This window comes from Arvicanthis niloticus, chromosome 7 (genome assembly GCF_011762505.2).
Source record: "Arvicanthis niloticus isolate mArvNil1 chromosome 7, mArvNil1.pat.X, whole genome shotgun sequence".
In the NCBI taxonomy this organism is placed as follows: domain Eukaryota; kingdom Metazoa; phylum Chordata; class Mammalia; order Rodentia; family Muridae; genus Arvicanthis; species Arvicanthis niloticus.
Window position 1 is genome coordinate 21,460,220 of NC_047664.1, and position 21,697 is coordinate 21,481,916.

General features: G+C 37.3%; 1 protein-coding gene across 4 annotated transcripts in view; it reads right to left on the bottom strand.

The window, feature by feature from the left end:
• Window positions 1-21,697, bottom strand: part of Vps54 (VPS54 subunit of GARP complex) — a 76,829-nt gene that overhangs the window by 32,543 nt on the left and 22,589 nt on the right. For 3 of the 4 annotated variants that reach the window (XM_076938068.1, XM_034509229.2, XM_076938067.1), the window contains 6 exons: window positions 20,743-20,898; window positions 19,176-19,417; window positions 14,873-14,951; window positions 12,233-12,267; window positions 4,378-4,509; window positions 1,485-1,870 (listed from right to left, as the gene is read on the bottom strand). In XM_076938068.1, coding sequence (XP_076794183.1) covers window positions 1,485-1,870; window positions 4,378-4,509; window positions 12,233-12,267; window positions 14,873-14,951; window positions 19,176-19,417; window positions 20,743-20,878 — 1,010 coding nt within the window. In that variant the 5' untranslated portion in view covers window positions 20,879-20,898. The remainder of the gene's footprint in view (window positions 1-1,484; window positions 1,871-4,377; window positions 4,510-12,232; window positions 12,268-14,872; window positions 14,952-19,175; window positions 19,418-20,742; window positions 20,899-21,697) is intronic. The other variant, XM_034509231.2, reaches the window with a different exon arrangement.

The following is a 21,697-nucleotide window of genomic DNA, read 5'->3' on the forward strand; positions in this document are numbered from 1 at the left end:
CATAGGAAAACCAGGTGCACCCAGGCGTGGTGGTGCAGTGCTTGGGAGGCAGAGGCAGGCCGATCTCTGAGAGTTCAAGAATAGCCTGGTCTACACGGAGAAACCCTGAATAGGTGGTGTGGGAGGGACAAGAAAGCCAGATGCAATGGTATGCATCTATTTTTGTTTGTTTGTTTGTTTGTTTGAGACAGGGTTTCTCTGTGTAGCCCTGGCTGTCCTGGAACTCATTCTGTAGACCAGGCTGGCCTCAAACTCAGAAATCCATCTGCCTCTGCTTCCCAAGTGCTGGGATTAAAGGCGTGCGCCACCACTGCCCAATGGTATGCATCTATAATTTCAGCACTCCCCTACTGCTGACCAGAAGCTGAACCAGCAACATAATTTAACACTTACTCTGTATGTTGCAATGTGAAAAACCCATAATAAATGCTGCTTTTCCTTTCCCCTTTTATAGTACTGGGCACTGAACACAGGACTCATGTATGTTACACACAAGGTCTTTATGACTGAGCTATCTCCCCACTATCTTCAGTTTTTATTTTGAGGCAGGTTCTCGCTGATATGTCTAAGCTGACTTGGTAAGCCAACAGCTGAAAGATTCCTTTTTTACTGTGATAAGCAATGCTCTGGAGACACGTCTGACTTGCACAGGACTTTGTCACAGTTTTAATCAGATGCTCTTGGCACCTGAGCCCCCACCACAGCAATAGGAAGTGACTATGTAGTGACCACAATGCAGCCTGAAGCAATCAGCTTGTGCAGTTAAGGCTGACATGTTTATGCTGCTCACATGTCTCTACTGTGAATGGTGCCATGTACACCTGTACACTACCAGGTACGTTTTGACAAGTTTTACTTTTTTGACAAGCCTCACTTTTTCTAATAGGTTTGTGCTTTATGACAGGAAATGATAGACTACTGTCTACATATATTCCTCTACATAACCACAGTCTTATCGATCACAAACATATGAATCAAATATAATAAAACTGTATGAACTTCAGGGTTAAAAACTAGACCTGGTTTAGAATGTGAATTCAGCCAGCAGGTATTGATGCTTTAATTCTACTTCTCAGTTCTGTGCTAGCCAGAGGGTAGGGGAGCTCATGTTTATCACACTGAGCCATCTCGCAAGCCTCGAAAAATCATTCTAAATTAATTTAAAGCATTCTCGTATTCACCTTTTCAACTTGATCTACCATTCTGGCACAGTTATGTGAACATTTTCAAAGTACTATTTTCAAAATTGTAATTGGCCTTGTATTTATTTCATCTACTAGAAATTTTAAGTTAGCTCCTCTACTGAAATACCTCCAGTAAATAGTTTTTGTTTTGTTAATATAAATAACATTACTAAGAAAATCAATCTAGAAGAAAATATATACATTTCACTTTGAATACATCTATACTTTAACACAACATATAAATATTTATCCTAAAAACTTCTCTGGTATTACTTCTAATGGGTTACTTAACAGACATACCGGAAGCTGTGAATGCCCTGAAGTTCCTGCTGCAGAACCTCTTGAGTTGTTGCTATTAAGTCCAACGCTCCAACAAATTCAGAAGTAGATAACAACACCTGCACTGTAGGCTGAGTTTGGTGTACAGTGGCCATTAACTTCAGTTTATTATATACTTTAACACAATTATTTCTGGTAAGTGCCAGTCTTAAAATCTGTAGTGATCCTTCACACATAACTTTATCAATCTGTGCAATTTTATCTCGAAGCATTTTTACAGCCTGGGAAGTTTTCTTGAGGTAGTCCTGCAATTCGTGTTGAGAGGTCATTGCATGAAAAAATGCTTCTGAACGTAGGGAGATCTGGTGAGCAATGTTTACTTCCACAATATCCAGATAATGGCTCAGCTTCAAAGGGAAGAAAAAAAAAATCAGGTATATCTTAAGTTTATCATTCCTGACTATCTAAAGCCTTTCTAAAAATGATTTTAAAAAAAGGTTTCTACAAGTATAAATTCCATTGTGTAAATTATTGATTTGGGGATCTTGGGTACACAAAATGGATTCAAAAAGTGTAGTCCAAAGACAGATAAATGTAAGTGCAAAGTAGACATGTCCACTTACCTGTTCTTCTTTTCCAGCATTACTACCTTCTAACACTACCTCCTTTCCAAAAGGTAACAGAGTCACATAACTGTGGCAGACTCCAATAGTACTTTGAGTCCTAAAGTTTCAGAGAAAATTATCGCCTTGGCTCACTTCAAGATTATCTAAGTAGTTACACTTTACACTGAGCTTTTTCTTCTGTGTACTGTCTATTTCGCATGCATGTTTTCTAGCTGTAACAAACTTCTGATACAATTAGCATTCTCATTTTATAAATGAGAAAGCAAAAAAGCACTAAATAATTTGAATAAAGCCACATAGTTAAGCAAGTACCAAAAACTAAAATAAAACTCAGTCTATCAGCCTCTGCTCTTCATATTCTACTGTGCTGTTTCAAAACAACAGTAGAGACAGATCGTTGGTCAGTCACATATTGCATACAATTCGTTTTGATTTTTTTAAGACTGCTTATTTTATATTTTAAAAATTATTCTTTTATCCATTTACTATTTTTATTCCAATGTTTTATACTCTTAAGAGAGTAATAAATGCCTTAATAAATAAATAAATAAATAAATAAATGCTCATGTATACTGTAACAGTACCAAGTTTAACTCTTACTGTTGTGTATTTAATATGCTTTCTGAACCTCTATCACTAAGAGTCTAGTGCATGTCTAGTACCCATGGGTACCTCTTCCTTTCTAACAGAAGATGCTTCATTTGTTACTACAGAATCTTCCCATTTCTCTCTATTGTTACTTTCAGATTTTGTAAGCTAGGCAGTATTTCTGAATCTCATAGCATTGAAGAATTAATGTACTTTCAGTATCTAATATTTAAATGATTAGAAGGTATTATTTTCAATAATGGTCATTTACTTAATTTTTAAAACAAGTAATGGGTTACAAATGATGAAATTTTTATTATTCAATTTTCTTGAGCTCATACCCTTGTTCCTCTCATCTTCAATACTGCTACTGACTCACTTAGTGAAAAGCAACGTGACTACAGTGAAGCAGATTACATGGTCCAAAAGCCAACCCATGTCACCAGAGTAGAATAAAATGTACGAAGGAAAAAAAAAAAAATCAGTCAGTTTTAGAGGCTCCAAGCCAAGTGCTGAGAAAGAACAGAGAGTCAAGACTTCGCTGCCATTCAAGCTTTAGAAGATTCTTCATATGCCTAGAGGTCTAAATTAGAAACAACTTTCAAGATGCTTACTCTCAGACATTGTAAGACAGTAAATTTACAGACTGTGACTGATGTAATGCAGAAGACCAGGCTTTATAAAGTAGAAATATAGGGTAGAAGGAACTTTTGCGGGGGTGGGGTGTTGTTTTTTTCCAGACAGGGTTTCCCTATGTAGCCCTGGCTGCCCTGGAAGTAACTCTGTAGACCAGTATTCCTCTAACTTGGAGACCTGCCTTAACTCTGGCTCCCAAGTGCTAAGATTAAAGACATGGGCCATCATCACATGGCAAAATATTATATTTTAACTGAAACTTTTATTTGCTTCAAAATAATGATCTTCAATATGAAAATGAAAGAAAATGGTATTTTAGAAAGTTGGTTCACTGTGCTTTTAGGTCACTGTTACAGAGTTAGCTGGTATGTAACTGAAATATTTGGATAAGTGCAAAGCAATTTGTTAATGAGTATATTCTCTCCACTACAATTCATCAACTTAGGGCTGGTGAGTTGGCAAAAATCACCTGCCACCTAAGCCTGAAGATCTGAGTTAACACCCAGAACTCACAGAACAAAAGGTGAGTATGGACTCCACAAATTGTCCTCTGACCTCTGCACACACAGTGCCATGGTGAACCAATTCTACCACACACCTGCCCCCACCATGCATACAGTAAGCATTTAAGTAAAATTCCACCCCTTCTATTTTAGGTAAGCAGCACTCAGAAACTTTCTCCTTTTTCACAATCATAAATTTATTCCACCAAGTTAAGATGCTGCTTACTAGTCTATTAGTTAAGATCAGAGTTGTTGCAACTATGACTGGCAATGAAAATGAACCCAGTGGATTGGAAATGTGGTCAGTGGTAGAGTACTCGGCCTGTTATGGATGAGGCCCTAGGTTCAAACCCAACACCAAGGAAGGGGAGGGGAGGGAGCAGGAAAAGAAGAAGGGAAAGGAAGGGGGGAGACAAGGATACGAAGGGAGAAAAGAGAGGGAGGAAGGAGAGAATGTCTTACAAGGAGAGCCTAATAAGCAAATCTGAACTCTCAGGAATACTACCATTTAACCAGAATAAAGTTTCCTATATGAAAAGAGTCAATGAAACATTAAATTACCTTTTCTTGAAGCAACTTGGAAGAAGCTGCATCACGATTTCCTTTTCCACCAGCAGTATTAAAATGAGACCATGGTAAAACTGAATTAAAAGTTAAAGAATCATCCAAGGCAAAATCTGGTTTCATAAAAATCTATTAAAAGAATGCATGTCCCCAATTAGTTAAGTATCTTCTCTATATCCATTAGCTCTTACATTTTAAGACCATTAAATAAAATTAATGTGAATCTTGAATATAAAAGGCAAAAGCAAAAATCTCAATCATAAAATTATTTCTCACCAAGTTAAAATGCTCATAAAAGATAAAAAAAAAATGGGGCTGGAGAGCTGACTCAGCAGTTAGGAGCACTGGCTGCTTCTGCAGAGAGAACCTGGGTTTGGTTCACACTCATATGGACGTTAACAACTGAACAATCTAAGTTCAGTTCCAAGGGAGCAGACACCATCTTCTGACCTCCACAGGGACCAGGTACACATGTGGTGCACTTACACTAAAGGTAAATAAACAACTCTAAAACGCAACAAGACAAAAAGATAGAAAATGTAGCTGAAGTGGTAGTGCATGCTTGTAATTCCAGTACTCAAGAGGCTGAGGCAGGAGGACTACCACAAATTTGGGGTCAGCACTGAGTTTAAAGGTAGCCTAGGCTTCTATCTTAAAAAGTTAATAAATAAAAACTGAATTAAAACAGAAAAATGCTTTTGCTTTTATTAGTGCAGACCCCTGTACCCTGTATCAATGAGTTTGAGCATATGTTCAACCCAGACTACAACAAAGAAGTACCATGCTTACCCTAATTTTCATTACCTTCCACTAACGGTTTTAGAAAATGTCAAATATAGGTTTCTCCAACTTATATGCTGCTAAAAATTTCTTCAAAAATAATGTTCAGAATAAAAAAAATAAACATTAAAACCCAGACTATCCACATGCAGCTGCTAAGCAATGAAACATGTCACTCTGTTTCCTAAGGATTCCATGTCTTCTCTCTTCATTTATCCCTGCTTCACGGGAATGACTTACTAATGTCCCTTCCTAAAACACACACATTTGGCATTATGTCAGAGGTATCAATCTACTAACTTCCGTATTTAAAACTCAGTAGGGGGCTGGAGAGATGGCTCAGAGGATAAGAGCACTGAGTGCTCTTCCAGAGGTCCCGAGTTCAGTTTCCAGCAACTACATAGTGGCTCACAACCATCTGTAATGGGACCCAATGCCCTCTTGAGGTGTGTCTGAAGACAGCTGCAGTGTACTCATATAGATAAAATCAATCAATCAATCAATCAATCAATCAATAAAAAAAAAAAACCTCAGTGGATTCTCATCTATGAACAACAAACCAAATAATCTACAAGGCTGTTGGGGGCCGACTTTTAGCAGAAGGCGGCTATTAGCTTTGCAGCCATCTTGAGCCATATACCCTGACAGGAGACTTGGATTACAATAGCCTACAACAGCTGAGCACACTCCGATAATCTTGGTTTAGATACCTTGAGATTAAAGGTGCGTGAGATTAAAGGTGTGTGAGATTAAAGGTGTGTGACTTAAGAGTATGACTTAGAAGTATAGAGATCAGAGTTAGAGACAAGACCTAAGGGCATGATTAAAGGTGTAACTTAGAGGCGTGGCCTAGAAGTAAGACATATAAAAGCAGAGACAGAACAGATCAGAATCAGACTACAGAGAGAGAACCAGACACATCAGACATTAGGTAGAAGACACTTGGCACCAGACAGAATCAGACACAGCAGGAGACAGAGGAAGAGAGACTGAAGAATAAACGGGATTGAATCACACCTTGTCTGGTCTCCATTCTTCGAGTCTGCCCTCACCTTCGCTCTTGCTGAACTCCGACCCTCGGACTGGAGCAGCAGCTTGGGCCGGGATACAGTGGCTGCCCAAATGTGGGTCGGCCGGGGCCTCAACATTTTGCTCAGGCCGCAACATTTTTTTGGACGCCCCAACGTGGGGCTAGTGTGGACCCCAACATTATTTTGGCACCCGAACAGGGACTAGTGTGGACCCCAACACAAGGCATCTAAATTTTACCATTTACTGGGAAGGGCGGGGAAGGTGTTTTCCACTTACTCTTTATACCTTAACCCTCCCCCAGACTTGAAAACTTATTTAATATGCATCTCTGAAGACCCCATGTTCCTACAGTTTGATTTACTAGTAACCAAATCAATTAATCATTGTGCTCCCTGGTATCTAACAAAAGGCTCAAAACATACTTTAACATATTAGTATTTATATTTTATTTACCAATTCATTACATCTATACCAAAAAATAGTATGAATGTGACAGGGAAAAGCCTAATTTGGGGCAGAAGTTTTTCTAATTCATGCTTTAATATTATAATTAAAAGAATTAATTAAAAAATCCTTAGGAAAATCTGTCCTTTGTTAGGTTTTCAGGGAAAACACAGATAAATTATTACCCAGATTCTAATCTCAATGATTATAAATCCAAGAAATATGACAGAGTAAATATACAGTCAGTGCTGTTTTCCTGGGTTCCACATCAGTTAATTCAACCAGATAAGAATTAAATTACTCATGGAAAAAAAAAAAAAGCTGCTCCAGTATTAAGCATGTACAGGGTTCTTTTGTTGTTGTTAATAGCCTTAAACAATATAGCTATATAGACAGTATCTACATACTAGTAAGTATTTATTGTAAGTAATCTAGACGTGTGAACTTCACTGGCACACGCTGGTATTGGAGGAGGGGTGCTCCTGAAACCTATGTCTTGTGGACGCTAAGGAACGCTGTATAACATCTTACAAGACGAGCAGCTGTCTTAGGGAGCAAGTGTCTGCCCTAGTGACTCCTTTTGGCAAGAAGTCAATTGTGTTCAGTTGCAAAGAAGAAAACACATGAAAAACTGTCTTTTAGAAAAAAACTATAAAAGATTTAAGTATTTTATAATTTAAAGTGAGAAGGAAAATCCTCCAGGTAGAAGAAACAATGTAAACAAAGCACAAACCCAGCAAAAGCTAGTGTAGCTGAAGTTTAAAAGGGAAAGTGTGAAGAGCAGAGGCAGAAGCTACAAGTTACAAGAGGAACAAACCACTCAGGAGTGCAGAATGACAGCTTCCATCTCATTTTGTAAGTTCAAAGTTTCCCCCTTTCCTGTCTCCCATCCTTCTTTCTCACTCTGCTGAGTAACAGTCAAACCCTCTTGAGAATCTGATGGAAACAACAGACACTCTCCTGGGAGAGGGGGACTGAGACCTATCAGTAAATGATGTCCAAAAAAAAAAAATCATATAAGAAGAACCATCTATTAATAATCTAAAGTGGTGATAAAATCCACAGTACTTTTGATTTAAAGGGGGATGTCTACAAGTTACAGTCAAAAGGAACAGACTACTAATATAAAAAAATACCATAAATACACATTTCCGTTGTAACTATTTTCATTTTTAAAAGACAAAAACAGGGATGCAAAAAGCTCCAGAGACAACCTTCAAAGAGCAGCTGTAGTCTCTATGGGAGAGGAGGAGGGGCTAGGGAAAGTGAAGAGAAACAGCATACAAGGAAATTGCAGTAGAAAACTCCAAAACCCTGGAGAAAACACCCTCTAAGAAAACACACGAGGCATGTAGAATCCAAACTAGATATGGCCAGAGAGCTTCTTCATGACTGAAATATGAAGAGAAGCAATACTAAAAGCTGTAAGAAAAAAAATTCCACCTCACAAAGGAGGGTCATCTGCAACCCTAACAGCCAGAAAAACATGAATGTTACTTTTCAAGTCCAGGAAGTAAATAATTACCAAATAAAGCACTCTCCCCAGAAAAGTTAACTTTCAACACTGATCAAAAAAATAAGGATACTTTGGGCAACACTAATGAAGGCAGTTTATGACAATGAAGCCAGCACATCAGAAAATCCTTAATGGAATTCTACACAGGGAGGGTGTATCTATGAAAAGGTCCATTTCCATGAGAAGCTCTCTCAGAGAAACCCACATTCACACTCTTGGGTGTGTCCCACTTTATTCATAAGTACCTCATTCCTTCTCTTAACCTTCTTGCTTATAATCTTTTTAAAAGCATCCTTTAATAAGCCCCCAATATGCATAAGAAATGAATGCATTCCCTGAACGAAGCAGATGAGTAAAGGGGAGCTAGGAAAGCATCCACAGGGCTAACCCAGTGAAGCAGCCAAAGCCCAGAACTGACAGGACAACAAGAAAGCAGTGTCCTTAACCCAGACAGCCAGGACCTCACAACAAAATCACAGGAAATAAACCATTTTTTAAAATCTAAAATGTAAATAAAAAAATAAGACCCACTCCACTAGCAAAGATACCTAAACTCTTAATGTCCAGGGGTATAATCAATCTATGAAGCAAACAGAAGCAGTGAACAAGCAGACAACGCTATTCTTACGTCTCAGAAAATAGATTAAATCCAATAAATTCAAATAACAGATTCAAATAAATCCAATGAAAGAGACAAAGGAGAACACTGAAGAGACTGGAAAGCTGGCTCAGCAGTTAAGAGCACTGGCTGTTCCACAGAGAGGACCTAAGTTCAGTTCCCAGCACCTACGTTAGGCAGCTCACAACTGCTTGAAATTCCAGTCCCAAGTAATCTGATGTCATCCTCTGGCCTCCACAGCCACCTGTACACGACACACATACACACAAATACGCAAACAGATACACATGCACACACACACTTTTCAAGAGGCCAACTAAATACAGAAAATGATTCACCAAGAAAAACTAACAATTGTAACCATTTATACACCAAATATTGGTGTTCCCAGTTTCCTAAAACAAACACTAAATGACATAAAATATCACCTAAGTAAAATTTATATATTACTAATATAGTAACAGCAGAAAAGTGTGTTACCTCACTCTTATGTTTAGACAGGTCTCCAAAACTTAAAATCAGCAAAGAAACTTAAGTTATACCATAGAATGACTGGATTTAATAAATATCTACAGAATAGTCCAACCAACATATAGCGAATATAGATTCTTCTCAGCAGCACATGGAACCTTCTAAACTGATCTCATCACAGCCAACAAGCTTTAAACACGCACACACACACACACTCACTCTCTATGAGAGAATTCCTTATATACTATGGAATTAAAGTAAAACTCAGCAGTAATGCCAACTTCTGAAAGGAACTACACAATCCTCTAATGGAGGACATCGGATCCTTGAAGAAATCGGGAGAAATTGAAAACTCCCTCAAAACAAATGAAACTATAAATCAATAAATAACCAACCAATCGACCTAGTTGGTACTCTGGAACAGATGCAAAAAAGACAACTGATCAAGTTTAACATAGTTTCATGATAAATGTACTAGAGAAAGTATGAACAGACAGATTGTACCTCAAAATAATAAAGGCTATCTATACAAAATAATAAAGGCAAATCTACAGTCTTATACTAAATGGGGAACAGCTAAAAATATTTCCTAAACTCTAAAGCCAGGCAGGGCTGTCCACTATCTCTTATCTAAAATGGTACTCAAAGTCTTAGCTAGGTCCCCAAGACAAAAAGTAGAAAAAGAATACAACTAAAAAAAGAAGTTATTTCTATTTTCAGATAACAATTCTATACTTAAAAGCCCTTACATTACAGATACTACCAGAAAACTTTTAAACAATTTTAATGAAGTAGCAGAGTACAAAATTTCAATATACAAAAGACAAAAATGAAACAATCACCCCCCCAAAAAAAAAAACCCACAAAACAGGCACTTTCATAAATACTGAATTTGCTGAGAAAGAAATTTTTTAAATTACCCTAATCACAACAGCTCAAAAAGATAAGAAAATCAAAGATCTCTTCAACAAAAATTTTAAGACACTAGAAAATGAGATTTCAAAGATACTACATGAAGAAAGACCTTCCTTGTTCCAGGACTGGCAGAATTAATGTTGTGAAAATGAATATACAACTACAAACAGTCTCAGATTAAATACAATACTCATCAAAATTCTAATCACATTCTCTGCAGAACTAGAAGAACAAAAAACTCATATGGAAACAGAAAAGCACACAAAGCCAAAGTAATCCTTAAGAGAAAGGGCACTTGTAGTGGGTATCAAAATATTTTGAGCTCAAATTTTACCATAGTGGCACAGACAACAGAGTACTAGCTAGCATGCATACATACATACATATATACATACATACATTTGGATCCATGAAACAGAACATAGAACAAAGAAATGAACCTGCACAGTTATGATCATCTAGTCAAAAATGTACACTAGAAAAAAAAAAAAAAAAAGACAACCTATTCAACAAATGGTACCAGTGAAACTAGATATCCACCTACAAAAGAATGAGATAGAGCCATACTCCTACCCTAAACAGAAATCAATGTGTATCAGTTAACTTAAAACCTGAAATGCTGAAGCTGCTACAGGAAAACAGGGCACACACATCAAGATGTAGGCATGGGAAAGAACCTTCTGAACAAACCCCCAATAGTACTGTAAATAACAAATTAACAAATAAGACTAGATAAAATTTTAAAAGTTTCTGCACAGCAAAGAAACTAATCAACAAGGGGGCAGGAGAGACGGCTCAACAGTTAAGAGCACTGCTTGTTCTTCCAGAGGTCCTGAGTTCAATTCTCAGCAACCACATGGTGACTCACAACCATCTGTAATGAGATCTGGTGTCTTCCAAAGACAGCTACAGTGTACTCGTCATATAAATAAAATAAATAAATAAAATATTAAAAAAAAAAAAAAAAAGAAACTATCAACAAAATGAATGGACAGTCTTACAGACTGAGAGAAAATCCTTGCCAGCTATATTTTAGACAGATTAATATCTAGAATATATGAAGAACAATATAGTAATTAGATGAAGAGATAGTTTGAGAGAAAGACAGACAGCTGGTCAACCAGTACTTTAAGAAGTGTTCAACACCTTTAGCCATCAGGGAAAAGCAAATTAAAACTACTTTAAGATTCAATTTTACCCCAGTCAGAATTTTTAAAAGACAACAAATGCTGCCAAAGAGGTGGGAGAAACCTTTATTCACCTGGTAGAGGTATAACCCACCACAGGCATTAAGGAAATCAGTATGGAGGGTTCTCTAAAATTAAAAACACAACTAGCTGCAATCTAGTTATATTATTCCTAGGCATATACCAATAGCCCACACCACAGAGACACCTGCACATCCATTGTTACTGCCAAATTACTCACAGTAGCAAGGAAATGGAACCAATGGCGATGTCCATCAACAGAGGAATAATAAAAATGTGAACTACAAATACAAGAGAATCTTAACTATAAGGAAAAAGGAAATTTGCAGGAAAATTGATGAATCTGCAAAGTATATTAAGGAAAGTAACAGAGGCTCAGGAATTCTGACACATGTAGATCCTTGCTTATAATGTTTATAAATCAATAGCATGGACAGACTGAGACTGTAAAGGAGGCTAGTGAGGGGACGGGGTGTTGAGGAAGTGGGAAAGCCAAGAGCCCGTAAGTCACAGAAAGAGAGGAAGAAGGTGTGAAGGGTAAACTGGTACACAGGAGTATCAGGAGATGGGTAATAAGGGAGCAGAGAGTCAACAAAGCAAATCTCCTTTCAAAACACAGTAACAAATTTTAATACTGTCTTGCTGATTAAATATTTTACATAAAAATAAAGAAGAAAGATGACTTTATCTGAAGAAATCTTCAAATTGTGTTTATATATATATATTTTAAGGCCTCTCGGACAAAATAGTCTCAGTTGTCAAAACAGTCAATTGAAGGCATCTTATAAGGCAAAATATTCAAAGACATCATATTAAATACAAAATATTAGATATTAAAAGTATGTTCTTATTGTTAAACCTCATTACCTTAGGTACTTGCTCCAGATCTGTCCTGGATTTATCTATGAAAAAAAGTAAAAGGTAAATACAATTTTCCATACTTGTTTTCAGTTTACATTCATAAATATATTTTGAACATTTCAATATTGCACTGGGTTAGCTCAATAACTACTGACATTTTGTCCCCCAAGTGTTTCTCAGTTCTCATACTGTCTCCATCCTACTAGGCCACAAATGTTCCAAATAAACTTACCAGTTAGCAACAAACAGGTGAATCCATTCCAAGGCTTTCAGAGGCTCTTTTCATTATGTTTTTGTAAAATTAGGTATGGTGTGCTATATGATTTTAGAAACTATATATTAAATTCTAAAATAGAAATATGAGGTTTGTTGTTTACTGTTGTTAACTGCTTTTGTTTTTTGACACAAAGTCTTGTTCTATTGTCCAAATTGGCCTGGAACTTATTATGTAGCCCAAGCTACCCCTAAACTCATAATTCTCTTGCTCCACCTCCCAAGTTCTAGAATTATAGGTGTGTTTCACACATTCAACTAGAAATAGTATTTTTATTTTATTCAAAATTTCATTCTGAATTTCTGGTCAAAGACTGATTTTTGATAGTGTATTGACTTTCTTCTCTGACGTCTTAGTTTATATTACCTCCAAATGTATCTACAAATGAACACTTTTGTCTTCATTCTGCCAAGCTAATCTCCAATGAGGTTCCTCGTTCTTTTCTCCATTCAGCCTTTCTACACTTGGACTCCACCCTCAGGTCTCTTCTACGAATCTGCTTCACTCATTACTTTGCCTCTCCATAGCTTCAAATTCTTTCCTTCAACTAATTTGTTTATCTCTGCATGGAAATATGCTCAGCTCTCTCCCATTTACAAAACCGACAAGATAAAACCTAGGACCAGGAATGGGATGAAGCAAAGGAGCCACCTCGGGAGCAAAGCGTAGGAGAAGCACAGGAGTCCCGCTTTATGCAAATGCCTCTCCTGCCTCATCCACTCAGAACTCCTCAGTCATCATACCTCACCACCAGTCTATACTGCTTGCTCACATATACCCTGCTTATGTAGTATCGAGGTTTCTGAAACCATTACTCTGCTCTAAAGTCTCACTCTAAAAATCTGTCAAATCCCAAAGACTTCTCAGCACACAAAGAGCATTCTGACCTTGTAAGCCAACCATTCCCTTCTCTAAGACTTTCATAGCTTTTCATTTCCAATATGGATTATCTTTGTGATGTTCTTATCCTCAGACCTCATTTTTATAACTATTCATTTTCTATGTGCCTAAGTGAGAGCATTTCACAGTAGTCTACCACCAGTCCTTTCCTTTCACTCAACCCTAGTGAGTGATCCCACTGACACCCTTAGGTTCAACTACCAAGTCTCTGTCAATCATATTGTATTATCTCTGATAACCACCACGCCTACATTTCAGCCTAAAGTTCTCCTTCCTGGGCTCTAGGTTGCCAACAAGATGTGTCTTTCATTACAAACTGCCAGCCAAAATAGCCTCCATCTCTTCTAAAATTCTTCCTCCCTCTCTCTGTGAACGGGACCCCTCACACAGATAGCTGCTGCTCAAGCACAACATGCAGGATTTATCACCATCGTTCTGCTTCATTACCACACTGACTAATCATTCAAACCTATGTATGCCTTGGCTACAGCTACTCAGCCATCTGTGCTCATCTCTTCTCCACTTCCTCTCTGTTATGGGGACATCATTTCTTACTTGTATTATTACAGTAGCCAACTATCTTGTCTCTAGTCTTACCATCATATAACTACTTATTATTAACTGTTTTCACTAGAAAATGTACAATTAAAAATCTAACCATGCCTGCCTAAAAATATTTTGTAGTTCTATATTGTCTTTAGACAAAATAAAATTCCAGAGCATGATATACAAAATTCTCTATGGCCTGATTTCTGCTTATTCCTTTAACATCACTTCTTACTCCCAGTAAAGCCAAAAAGTAAAGGGCTTGCAATTCTTCCAACATACTTTGTCCTCTCTTGCCTCTATGGCTTTGTATACACTGTATACACTGCTCTCCTATGTGTATGTGTGTGTATATTTATATTCATTCCAAGAAAATATATAATCCCTACCAAATACATAAATGTTTCACAGTAGCTGAATTAAAACACAAGTCATAATCATCAACAATGGGCCTTTTTTTAAGAAAGCTGGTATGTGTGCAATCTTATAAAGCTGAAGTGACTAATATAAAGTGCTATGATTTTTGGTTTATTTCTTTAAAGTCCTTGAGACCTTAAGCTATTTCTTACTCTTTTACTTTTAAGCAACAAGCAATGCACCAAATACCAAAAAATTAAATACTTGTCAAACTGATGGAGTATACTACTATCACAATCATGATCATTCTCTAAGACGCTTATAGAAAAGATTATGGTTTTAGATTATAAAATTTCTTACTAAAAAAAAAAAAGCTAGGAATACAGCCTAGTATACAAAAGGCCCAGTTTTCAATCCTCAGTACCACAAAAATAAACACAGAAAGAATTTACTAAAAAAAAAAAAAAAAAAAATTGTACATATAATAGGAAACAAAGTTCCAATGTTAATAATTTGTTCATTAATAAGTCAAGCTATGCTTATTATCTATAATTAGCATATATTCATACCATGAATATGTAAAAGAGTTCTGTCAAAGGTATCTTTAGGAGGACAAATATTCTTGCATCTCTCATGAATCTTCTCTCTCTAATAAAAACACAATGAAATAATAATCAATGCTATGTGAAAATATGATTATTCAAAGCATCAAAATGTTCTACAACATAATTAAAATATACAAAATTACTTCTGAAACTTTCGACATAAAATCACTAGCTTCTGAACTTAAATACAAATAGAAATGGAACCATATACCACTATGGAGGAATAGATATAGCTGAGTGGTAGGCACTTACCTAGCTTGTGTAAAGCATTAGGTTTACCCAAGCATCTAGACAGACAGACAGACAGACAGAGTGGTAGAGATAAAGTTTATTTTCCTTTCATGAATGGCATTAAAAAGACACATGGGAGACAGATAAGATGGCTCAGCTACCAAGACCCACGCAGTGTCGAGAATCAACTGCCGAAGGTTGTCCTCTGACCTCTCTATGCCTGTGCCTCAGCACGCACATATTCACACACATATATACACACAATATATGTAAGTAAATAAATAAAGGTAATAATTGAAACAACAGACACATGGGAAAGTGGGACATGGAGACAAGGAAACACTTAGCTAGTAATGCTCAAAGTTGTAGAAATATTCTGTCAGTTACTTCTAGACTGTCTGCCAAGGTGCTAAGCCGTTCTGCATATCCACTAGGAATGAGTAAGAGCTTCTAGTGCTCCACACCCTTCCCAACACCACTGTCACTGATGTAGATCTCTATCACACTAACACATACGCAGTAGTACTTATTTAAATTTACAATTTGTAGGTTCTATATAAAAATAATTGAGAATGCTTGTTACAAATCTGATATTACACATATTAATGTTAATAATATAGACATATTCATCATATCTCAACAAAATTAACAATGTAACCAAGAGAATAAAATCAGATATGTAAGTTGTAAATTAAAATATGTAACAAGGGGTAATTATAAAAACATAAATATGTCTGGAAAATGGCTCTTGGCTATAATCTCACTAAGGAGGCTGAAGTGGAAGGAATAGTTGAGGTCAGTTGGGCAACACAGAACGAGTGCATGCATGTGCTCGAGTGCACTCACAAAGACACACACACATACACACATGCCCATGTAAGTACAGTCAGCTTTTGGTGATATATATTGTCCACTGTGCCAGTTGACTTTTTAAAGATTGAACTAGTAACTGGGATATTACTAATAGTCACTTGCTAAAAGTGAGTAATAGGCCATTTCAAATTCAGCATTCAATTCCCAGTCTAAAGAAGGTTGCTGAGATCATCAACCTCAGCACTCAGGAAGTACAGGCAGAAAGCACTCTTTTCAGTTTGCTCTGTGAGTTTGAGGCCATCCTGATCTACATAGCAAGCTCCAGGCCAGCCAGGGCTACAGAGTGAAACCTTGCCTCAAAAGAAAAAGGGAGAGAGGAGGTGGGAGGGAAAAAAAGGGGGGAGAGGAAAAAAAAAGGAAAAGAAAAGGAAAAAAAAGAGGAAAACAAAAGCAAAACCATTGGGCCTTTGGAGACAGTGAAGGTCTCTGCATTACTATACGATGGGATGCCCTGCTGTGGTAAACTGGGACATGGAAAAAGTTCTACTGGGACTATTTCTATCTTGAGAACTTTATCAGCAAACAATCTCCCAAATGCTTTAAGCAGAACTATACATGTTCTCTTTCTCTCTCTTTAAGTGTGTATATTGGAGGGGAGGGGATATGGGACTATATTGTATATTGGAGGGAGGGGATACGGGACTATACTGGCAATTTAGAACACGTCCTGAGCTACCCCTAACCTTTTCTACCTGCATTTTAAATAAAGTTAATAAAGAAATAGCTGTAACACTGTTTCAAAATCTTCTGCTAGGTGTGGCAATGAACTTGGTAGGCAGAGGTGGCAGATTCCTAGATTTGAGGTCAGTCTGATCTATATAGTGAGTTCTAGGCCAGCTAGGGCTACAGAGTAAGACCTTGTCAAAAAAAAAAAAATTAGCAATTAAGACTAGAAAGTAATATTCTCTTTCTACCTCCCCAACTTTTAATATATTTATGCTGATGTTTGTCTTTCTCTTCTGGCTCAACTGTAGACTTTGAAGTCCACCAAATCCACCAAGTCCTTCCTATAACTACAGTCCCCTGACGAAGTTAGATGATTTATAGAATCAACACCTCCAGTGCCTACACCTGGCAGTACCCCAACCTCAAAAGAACACAAAGCAGCAATCATGTTCTTATGGTTAGAGCGAGCCAGCGAGCCTGACTGCCTGCCTGCCTGCCTGCCTGCCTGCCTGCCTGCCTGCCTGCCTGCCTGCCTCCCGTAGAAAAAGCCTTTAACACTAGGATTTAGCACCAGGAGACAGGTTGTCTCCTTTGGTCACATACACTCTCTAGAAGCCCAATGCAAGAAGATGGCTTTGGTCTGCAGGAAGCCAAATGTGTGTGTAATAAGGGACAACAGGATCTCCTCCCCTCTTCTAGCACCAAATCCTGTGACAAATCACAACAAAGCAGACCCAACACTTAAAGCTCAGATTTCAGAGTAAGTCACCAACTTCATGGTTATCATCTTCAGACAAGGAGACAGCAAGCTGAAGCACAGTAGGATATGTGAAGTTCTTTTTGTCTCAGTAGGCATGCTGGCAAGAAAGCAATCAGTTTCTATGGTCCTATCCTTCAACATGTCTAGGACAGTTCTATTCTCTTCCATGTCTTCAGGAAATTCAACTGTGCATCTTTTATAAACTAGTTCTAGCTCAATACCAAGTATCTTCCTGTTCCTAGTATTATTTATGTAAACAGATCTTTGCCCAAGCTTAGATTACAGTCTAGATGGAGGTACCTAGAGATCTTAGCCACCAGGGGCTTCCAATCAGCACAACAAGGTCTGTCAAACATCCAAAGCTTCCTCTTCACACTGTTCACTTGAAGGAATGATTGATGCCAGACTACATTCTATTGCTTAAAACAAAGCTTAGGAAATCATTTCCAAGAAAATAGAGGTCTTTCAGTGGGCAATCCTCATAGTCTCTAAGGCCAAGGTGTCAAGGATATAGGCTCCACACCAGGAATGACACAAAGGTATTGTTCAGTGTCTCCTACATATCGTCGACTCTTAGGGCAGAATATTCTCAGTCATGGGTCATCTCACTGATAAACTTATCCAACTGTAGACTATGGAGCCAACAATTTGGATCCAGAAACAGGGTGTTTAAAAACAACAACAACAACAACAAAAAATACCTAACTGGGTACTGATGTCAGGCCTACAATTTCCAAATATGGAAGCCTCTGGGCTGGGCTGGCTCTAGACTTCAGAAAGCTGTCATCATTAGGTTTCCCTCAGGAGCCCTCTTTTGTTTTCATAGCAGCAATGTCACTACTTCCTCTTTCACTTCCTCATCTTTTCACACTGATCAGCTGATTACATTAGATCCTAATTTCTGAAGAACAGACAACTCTCTTCTGAAGTTGTTCATCTTCTGAAGATGTCTCCAATATCAAATGTTTGCCTGCTGCAATGGCCCACCTTCCAGAGATGTGTCTTTGTAGTAGCAATGTCTCCTGTTAGTTAGTTATTATCACAGGTCATTTTGGCTTTAGAACCCTTACGGTTCTTCCTATGTTTGCTCATCAGTGGCATGCTCTCTGACCAGCTCTGACAGACTGTGCTTCGGCCTGGCACCTGAACAATCAAACTACTGGTAAGCAGCATCCACTCATCACCTGCATCCTGTGTCCACATGAATCTGTGTACCTGTTTCCAAAGCTGTTTAATACGGGAGCTTGCCTTCTCCTTCTCACACCCTAACCTGATCATTTCCTAAATCTTACAAATCATCTGAGCTTTATTAACTCACAGAACCATTTCTCCTTGGCAGATAGGTTAGGGTCCCATCAAATCTTAACAATAATAAAAATTTGTAACCCTGAAAAAAAAATCACTACAAAAGAAAATAAGATAAATCTATTAAAATGTATCTAAAGAAAGAAACATAACATAAAGTAAATAAATAAATCTTAGGAAAAAAAAAGAAAGAAAAGCCTTAGTACTCATATAAAGTAAATAAATAAATCTTAGAGAAAAAAAGAAAGAAAGTAAGAAAGAAAGAAAGAAACAAACAAACAAACATAACCCAGGACAGCAGAATTTGTACACATTTTTAAAAAAAAATAGCATGATTTCAAAGATTCTTACTCAAAAATCTACATGAATCAAACTAAAAATCTTCCTATTATTTTTTACTTGATAATAACTAAATTCAAGATTAGGTGTTACCTGAGAGATCTCCTGCTGATAGGCTACAAAATGCTCCTTGCCGATCTGTTGGAGGTAGAGTGAAGGTATGACTTCAGTGTCCACAAAGTCCAATCCCCAAGTTTTTGTGAAGAAGTCAGATTCTCTTTTTGCTAATGTAGGATCATTTAATGCTGCTGGGAGATTTACTTTGGAATGATACACAGTCCATCTATGTTGATCTGTAACTAGAGATGGGGCAACACATAAACTATGTGAATCACCTGCAAAAGTAAACAAGAGAACTCTGTAAAGTTGTCTCTATATTTGCAAGTAGATCTTAGAAAAATAAAAATGCTTACAGCCTATTTTATACCCAACCAAATTTTTTCCACAGCAAAGAACTAATAAAAATTATCCTAATTTAAATAATTTCTTTAATTGCAATTTTATTAAATTATTAATTTTATTTTATCAAAACTTAAAAAAAAAAAAACGAAGTTTTTCTTTAAAAGATAGGTCTTTTTTTTTCCCCAATTGTATTATGGCAGGCACTCATTTAAATGCCTTTTGTTTGGCTTATAATCAGATGACATAATACTGGTGCAGCATTAAGCATAATGTACAATAATCGCATGAATTACAGATTTGCTATGTAAAGTCACTGGGAACACCTAACAGCAAATAGTGAAATGACTGCTCCCTGAAGTGGCTGTCTCTCACTTTCCTCAGTCAGTAAAAATGTCCACTTTCTACCAATCCATCAGTCATCACAACATAGCTGTCATGGCTGTCAACATTATACATAGTGCTGGAATGACACTTTCTACAGACTGTCTCCATAAAGCACAGCGTACATTTTCTGTTTACCTACACTAGACAGCCCGAGAGCACTAAGCTACAGGTCATTTCAAATAGCAACATCTCCAACACAAACAACAACAAACCAAATTGTGTAACATTAAAGGGTATTGTTTCCAGGAGCTGAAAAAAGAAGGCTGAACACTCACAGCTGGGACACCTGTGTTAAACAACTCAAATGTTTTACTGCTCTGCACACATCTGCAAATACCACAAAGTACAACAAATATTTAATATTGGGGCTAAAATGCATTTTAGGGAGTAAGAATATTTGCAAATACAGAATCTACTAATAGTGAGAACTGATTATACTATATCTTAACTAAATAGTTTTTAATATGCACCTCCATTTTTTAATACTTTTTCAGTTACCTTAATGAAAATGGGTGAAAAACTATATTCTAATTTCCCAATCAACTACACATTTTGGTTTGGGTTTTTTTTTTTTTTTTTGAAAGATTTATTTAATGAATGTATATGAGTACACTGTAGCTTCAGACACACCAGAAGAGAACAACAGATCCCATTACAAATGGTTGTAAGCCACCATTTGTTTCCAGTGGTTGCTGGGAATTGAACTCAGGACCTCTGGAAGCCTCTTAAGGATCCATCTTTCCAGCCACGGTTTGTTTTTTTGTTTTTTACTTTTTCAATCATTGTAAAATTTACTCTTCTGAGATAAGAACATGAAACCTGACTATACTTTTAATAACAGAAATCATCAAAAAATTCCCCAAAAAATAATTACCTGTGGGTTCCTTGGGACACACATCTGGCAGTGACTGCACAGGTCGAATGTGTTTTGTTGGATCTACCTCTTTCTTAAAGAAAACATCACTGCTGCTTCCTTGAGGCACTGGAGAAGAACTATGGCTTGAAGCCATTGCATAAAATCACCACTCAACTAAAAATAAAAAGCAAATAATAATTACAACAATACAAACAAAATCTATCTACAGACATAATTCGCATCACAAGTAGTTTAGTTTTTCAACACAAGCAGTACTTTTTCAAAAGCCACCCAAGTGTAAATATACACCTCCAATCTCTGCACGTAGTTTTTGGTTTTTGCTACTTTGTGGGTTTTTCTTTCTCCAGCCCTTTTCTTCTTCCCTTTCAACCCCCTAATACTAGATAAGAAAGAAAGAGAGAGAGAGAGAGAGAGAGAGAGAGAGAGAGAGAGAGAGAGAGAGATCCCTGAATAAAGTCAGGGGTAGGAAGGGGAGAGCTGTTATCCTTAGACTAGTTCCTGCTGATTAGAAGTGTTGAGTTCCTTGGGACAAGTCTGATCATGTCAGGATATCTAATTTCTTATTGTTTCTTTGCATACAACTACTTCATAAACAATGACAACCAACCAACAATCCACCCTGCCTCTCAGGGCCCTAGCATGACTACCCTCTGAAAAGTCACCAAAATTCCAAATGTTACAGAATTACAGAAACTACCTGCAACTGGCAAAAAATCACACTCTGCCAAAGCATGAGGCAAATCATAGTCAGCTGCTGTGGACAATATGAAGCAGCCCTGTATCCCACATCTGGGATTAAAATGAAAACATATTCATATAATATTTCTGTGTTGTTTTTTGTTTTTTAAGAAACCCATGCAGTTGGAACCTTGACCCCGGGGTTTCCCATAGTCTGGTAAACTCAATTCCTCTCTCCTCTCTCCAATCCCACCTCTCAGGAAGCCCCCTAACA